The sequence below is a fragment of the Brassica oleracea genome, unplaced genomic scaffold (assembly GCF_000695525.1).
Source record: "Brassica oleracea var. oleracea cultivar TO1000 unplaced genomic scaffold, BOL UnpScaffold00986, whole genome shotgun sequence".
In the NCBI taxonomy this organism is placed as follows: Eukaryota; Viridiplantae; Streptophyta; class Magnoliopsida; order Brassicales; family Brassicaceae; genus Brassica; species Brassica oleracea.
Genome location: NW_013617571.1, coordinates 1362 through 7754, shown reverse-complemented (window position 1 = coordinate 7754; position 6393 = coordinate 1362). Strand labels below are relative to the sequence as shown.

Here is a 6393-nt window from a genome sequence, read left to right as displayed (position 1 = left end):
TTTTTTTAATATAATACATAAATTAAATATTTATAAACATATTTATATATGTTTATAATATTGTAAAAACTAAAATATAATATTATAAGATTAGTTCATGTATAAATATTAATATATCAAATATAAATATTAATAAAATTTAAAAATTTAATGTATTTTAAAAATACGGATCCGGATCCGGATCTAAAAATTAAGATATCCGGATCCGGATTCGGTTTGCAAGGATCCAAGATTTTATCCGGATTCGGATCCGGGCACCCCAGATATCTTATTTTTGGAACGGATCCGGAGCGGATCTCGGATCGAATCCGGATCTCGGATAATAAGTCTCAGGCCTACGGCAAACCCAACAATTAAAACCTTAAAATTATATTTACTAGTCACAGTTCATTAAAAATAACCATGAGGCGTGTCTTAAATTAGGTGTTAGTGACATTGTCATGACCTAGTAGATTAGTAAAGCAATCCAATCCATCATTATTCACCTCACACGGTTCCCACTAGGAAACATTTCCATTTAGGAAAATGTGATTTATTCTTTTGAGGGCCCTATTAATCCTACTTATTCGTCACTATCTATTTTTAAGTAAATTATTTTAAGCATAAAAAGGTGTTAATCAAAATAAAATTTGGTCTTTTGGTTGGGAGTGAAAAATCAAACCTTCTAAATTGAGTAGTCATTTCCAAACCTATAAGCGACATACAAACTTCAAGAACCCAAATATGTGTAAATTTAATATCTAAGGGCATGATTATTGGGAGTCTCTGCTTTTGGGTCATTAATACACATATATTTGTATATATATATTATATATGCGTATATAATTGCGGGAAATCCAAACCGAAAGTTTCTTAATTAAGGAACTTTCGGTTTGAGTTTCCGTAAAGTTTTTACCCCGTAATTATAAACACATATATAGTATATATATATATAAATATATGTGTATTAAAAATGCAAGAGCAAGATCCAAGAGCAAAGACCCCAAATAATCATGCCTGATGTCACATGCCATTTCTGACCGAGTCTGGTTTTTATAAGTGGTAGAAGAAGAGCATCTCAGATATTTTTAAAATAAAAAAATACAAAATATTTAAATTAGTACTATTAATGTTTCTGTAACGGTAAAATTAATTAAATTAAATTGAATGACGAAAGAATAATCAAACGTTGAGAAACTTACGGATTCGATGTCGATCTTGAAGACTAAGATCTTTCTTCTCTCTCTACAACTCGTTCTGTACGCCACAATGATATGACCGATGGCTAAGACCCACGAACACACAAACAGAGCCACTTCCACTGTTCTAAACTTTCCTCCCCGTCTCCGACCACTGGCTCGCCGAACACAACAGCTGCCTTAAAAGACCCGTAGATTAATGAACATATCGAGCATATCATCGTTATGGTCAGATATGGTCCCCTTGATAGCTTTGGTCCGTCACAGAGCCCGTAAACACCTGTCATAAAAAAACATATAAAATAACAATTTTTAAGAACAGAGCTATGGGTTTTTGATAAAGAAGCTTGTGGGGATACTTACAGAGAATAATGGCAGATCTAATGATGGAGATGAGAGGAATATCGACGAGGGAGTATCTGAAATCGTAGTTGCTTATATGAGAAGAAACAGTCGACGGAGAAAGACGAAGGAGAGAAGAGAAGGATGAGAGGATGATGGAGGGTAGGACGGCGTCTGCGACAGAGAGGAAGATAGGAGCAGAGAAGAGGATAAAAGAGAGGAACATAGTGAAGAGAACGAAGATGGTCTTGATGCATCTCCAAAGAGAAGATGAGTATCTTCTTGTTTTGCTGATCTCTTCTTTGCTAATCAGACCCATTTTTGATTTTCTTGTCTGTGTGTTTTAATTTTTGTTATTTGCAGAGGGTTTGTATTTGATGCAAGTGTGATTTGCTTATAGAGAGAGGTTTTTGTAGAGAGGGTTTTTAAAAGGGTCGAAGAAAATAAAAAATTGACAATGCTGTCGATATAGCTGATGTGTAATTTGTGTCTTAAATAAATATTTTTGACCATTATAATGACATTTTCTGTTGAATTAAAACATTTGATATGATATGATATTGTTTTGGTCGTCTTTTGCCAGGAGATATTATTCTGCAGGAGAACTTTGGTTATGACTGAATGTCATTTCTAGAGTAAAATTTTAAGGTGGGAAATGTTTTATTCCTGGTCACTCAACAAAATTATTCATTTCGTCTGATTACTATTTAGATAAAGTAAAACATAGATACATATTTACTCTCTCTTCCATAAGAATAAACATATTTAGGTTGTAACTAGATGTTAATAAAAGGAATAAGTGGAATTAAAGGAATGATAATTAGTGAAATCTAATGGAATAGAATTATTATTCCATTTGTTTCAGAGCTATTTTTACGTGGAATGATTTTTCAAAAGAATGTTGATTTTTTTTTTTGAATGGAAAAGAATAATATGCAATGAGAGAGAATATTCATTTTTTTTTTCATTGCAGCTGGCGAACATTTTGTGGAATGAGAAAGAATTAATCATTCATGAGGTATCCATCATCAGAGAAGGAGTTTTAACTCTGATTCATTTCTGTTGATAACTCGAGTACTGCATAGCAGATAAATGTGAATTATTAGATAGATAACCACTAAAGAAACCTTCAATGAGATTCTGAGTTTTAAATTTTACTTACTCTCATGGGAACGAAGGCGGTTGAAGATTTCTTTGTAGACTATATTCTTCACTTTTTGTTTGTGTGAGTCTTCGCCTTTGATGATTTTTAGTCCTGCTTTGCTTGTTACACGTGAGAGGGCCACATAGAGTTGACCATGTGCGAAGACCGGTCTACGTAGATATAGGATTACCTCTTTTAAGCTTTGCCCCTGGCTTTTGTTGATTGTCATTGCATAACACAATCTGATAGGAAATTGTTGTCGACGTAAACTGAATGGTAGCTTTGTTTCACCATGCAAGAGGACAATTCTTGGGATCAAAACTTTTTTTCCAATGTGTGAGCCAGTAATTATATTTGCCTTAAGCACTTTTTCGCCTATGTGGGTTAGGATCATACGGGTACCATTACATAATCCTTTTTTTTATTTATGTTTCGCAGAAGCATAATCGGGGCCCCAACTTTGAGAGTGAGTTTATGAGATGGCAATCCTGGAAACTCCATGGAATTGAGATTATATTGAGTTTCCGAAACCTCAAGGCTATCGTAACTGTAGTAGTCTCTTGACTCCCTGTCGGTTTGGAGATTGTATATGCATTGATTTCATCGACTGTATCATTTCGGGGTGTAAGTATAGCTTTATCAGTGTAGGAAATTTGGGAGGCCTTTATTTTGTTGACATCACCATACGAGGCATCGACAAGTTGTTTTAATGACTCATCCTTAGTCTCTTGGACCAATGAGTTGTCGACGATTACCATTTGGTCATGGTAGGCATCATCCTCATCTTCTTGTCCTGATTCTGGACGACCTTCCTGATATGATCATGGACCAGCCAGCTTATGGAGATTGAGATGTAGAGTTTAGAGATGAACCGGCTGAAGAAGATGATATCTTAGCCATTCCTAAAGGTCCCATAACTCGAGCCAGAGCCAGGAAACTCAAAGAAACTATTGGAGGACTAATCAGGAAGTCTTTGGAAAAACTCTATCTAAGTTATGTCTTTGTTTCTACATTAATTGGAGGAGCCTGTTCCTTTAATTTCGAAATGCTTGGAGCCTGTTCCAAGCCTTTCACTATATATATGTGTGTGACGGCAACCCTAGCATCTATCAAGTTTTCTTTCACTTAAACCTTTGTGTTTTCTTCTCCCTTGCTTTCACAAGTTAAGAGAGTGTCTGGTGTGTAATATCCAGTCTGTTGGTGTGTAATATCCAACGCCCAAGGGCTTTAGAAAGGTGTGTCATATCCGATCTAAGCCTAGGAGTATCAAGAAGCCTCTCCGCAGCCTCTTGTGTCACCATTCGATCCACAACCTTGATAAACTTGAGTCTTTGATTCGTTTATGCAAGGATCTATCCATACCATCCAGAGAAGAGTCCTAGGATCTCATTACTTCCCCGACTTTGAGAAGCCACTCAGAGAACTCTTTCTCATCCTGATTGACTCGCATATTTGCTTTTAAAGAGAACTTGTGGCAGCTATTCCATAGATATGAATGACTTATCGAAGCTAAGACAGTATCAGCTCTACTACCTTGTGGAATTACTGGTAGGATCTGCCTAAAATCACCACCTAACAAAACTGTTTTGCCTCCAAAAGTTAGATCCTTCGCAGGTGGAATTTTCATAGACATTATGTCCTTCAAAGTTTGTCTAGTGCTTCGAAAGCATGCTTGTCTGTCATAGGTGCCTCATCCCAAATTATGAGGTCTGTTTTCTCAATTAGTTCAGCCAGCATTGTTCCTGGTGTGATTTTGCAGAGCTTATTTTCGTCGAGCTTCAAAGGAATATTAAAACAAGAATGAGATGTTCCCCCGTTTGGTAGTAGCAATGCGGTTATTCCTGAAGAAGCAACCGGGAGAACGATTTGTTTTCTCGAGCGAAGTCTGGATATAATGGTTTGGTATAGGAATGTTTTTCCTGTGCCACATGCGCCATATACAAAGAATAGTTTTCCATCCTTTTTTTCAACAGAGTCTAAGACTGATTCGTAAATCGCACGCTGCTCGGCATTAAGTAAGTTGTACTGCCTGTCATGTCTTAGTGTTTCCTCGGCAACATCGTAATCCATTTCTTGGCTCCACAAACTGTTCCCCAATTCTTTTAGCAAAACATGTTTGATCTTTGGCATCTCTTTAATATCATTTAATGAGCGGTCATGCATGTGCATCAACTTTTCCACTTCTATTAACGTGTATTGCTCAAGGGTCTCATCATCCAGTTCCAAATTTGTGTGACCTAAGATCCTTTGCCTCTTGTGAAGTATGTTCTCGCTCATTGATTTTCATGAGTGTTCTCATAGGTCTTTAGGGCTTGCAACGAAGCAATTGGTTAGGAATATGACAAACATATCGCGGAGTTGGTATGGGGTGGCTGTTTTAGCACCCTCTGACATATCCTCGTGCCATTCAACATCATTGTCCAAATAGCCTCGTGCGTGGCAAACTGATTTGAAGTCAGGGTATTTCACGTCGTTAAACGTTTTTAGCTATTTATAACTTCTAGGACCCTTGATCTTATTAATGAGGATCCTCAGATAGTATCGATCTCCTGCTGATGGGTGGACAGCCACGATTCGCCCAATGGTTTTTCCTTTCTTAAGTTCAGACCAGACTTTGGTACTGTTGTTCCCTACGAAATATTCTGGTATTTGCACATAAGTTAATGTCCGTGCAAACTCTGACCTTCTGCATAAGACCATCCATTCAGTAAACATTGTCTTCTCAATACCTGGTTTGCGGATTACACGGCCGAGGTTATCAGTTGCTTTAATTGTGATGTTATGTTCGCCTTCTAAGTGAATGATAAGCTTCTCAACTGATGGCTTTCTTTTGTGTATGTGGAATGCGAAAATCCGCCACATAGACTCACAAGCTGATAAATACCGAGCATCGATGTAGTCTTGGATCTCATTCCGTTGCTTCATCAATATTTCCTTTGGCGGAGGCTTATCAAGACAATTTGCTTGTTTTTTGCTTGTGAGCTGAAAACAATGGAAACCATCACAAAACACCTAATTGTAAGAGATTAGAGAGCAAACCTGACTGTAATCTGCGAGACGCTTCTCTTGATCAGAAGTATTTCTCTATGTGTCTTCTTTCCGTGCTACGCGCAGATTGTGTATTCCCAATTTTGTTCGTTTACCTATTTCTTATATTTTTATTGAATTTTTAGCATTAACATTTTTCTAAGCTCTAAATTTGATTTTGTATTTCAAACAGTTGTTTCTGTTTTTTTTAAATAGTCGTTTCCGTTTCAGCATTTTCAACTAAATATTTTTATAAATTTTCTATTTAGTTTTAAAATTTATGAGATTGTATTTTTAATATTGATATCTTCTCAATTTGCATTGTTTTAACCATTCATTCTAGCATATGCTGACCATTTAGGATAACATTTAGATATGTTTAGGATTGCATTGCATTACATATGTCCTTATCAGGTGATGGAGATTTCAATTGGTGACTTTGGAGCATTTAGAGATGGTTTGGAGGCAAAAAGGGGTGATTCTCGAGAAGGAGACGCATTGATCAAGTGTCCCAGCGGCATAAGGAAGTCCCAGCGGCCTTTTCGCCCCTCAAGAAGCCGCTGCCAGCGCTGAGAAACGGAGACCAAGTATGGGAGCGGCCTTACGCAGCGGTGTACCGAAGCCGCTATAGACGCTCGAGAGATGAAGACTCAAGAAATGGAGACCAAGTGCGGGAGCGGCCTGACGCAGCGGTGTGACGAG

General features: G+C 37.3%; 1 protein-coding gene and 1 pseudogene across 1 annotated transcript; both read right to left on the bottom strand.

Moving 5' to 3' along the window:
• Positions 1–1933, bottom strand: part of LOC106320630 — a 2345-nt pseudogene extending 412 nt beyond the window's left edge.
• A 2372-nt stretch (positions 1934–4305) lies between these two features.
• On the bottom strand, positions 4306–4941 carry LOC106320625 (ATP-dependent DNA helicase PIF4-like). The gene has a single exon (XM_013759001.1). It carries the CDS (start codon positions 4939–4941, stop codon positions 4306–4308), a length of 636 nt encoding a protein of 211 aa, XP_013614455.1.
• Positions 4942–6393: the final 1452 nt, after the last annotated feature.

What these genes read in the sequence shown, in the direction of transcription:
- LOC106320625 (XM_013759001.1), bottom strand. Translation starts at nt 4,941, where the DNA reads ATGAGCGAGAACATACTTCACAAGAGGCAAAGGATCTTAGGTCACACA.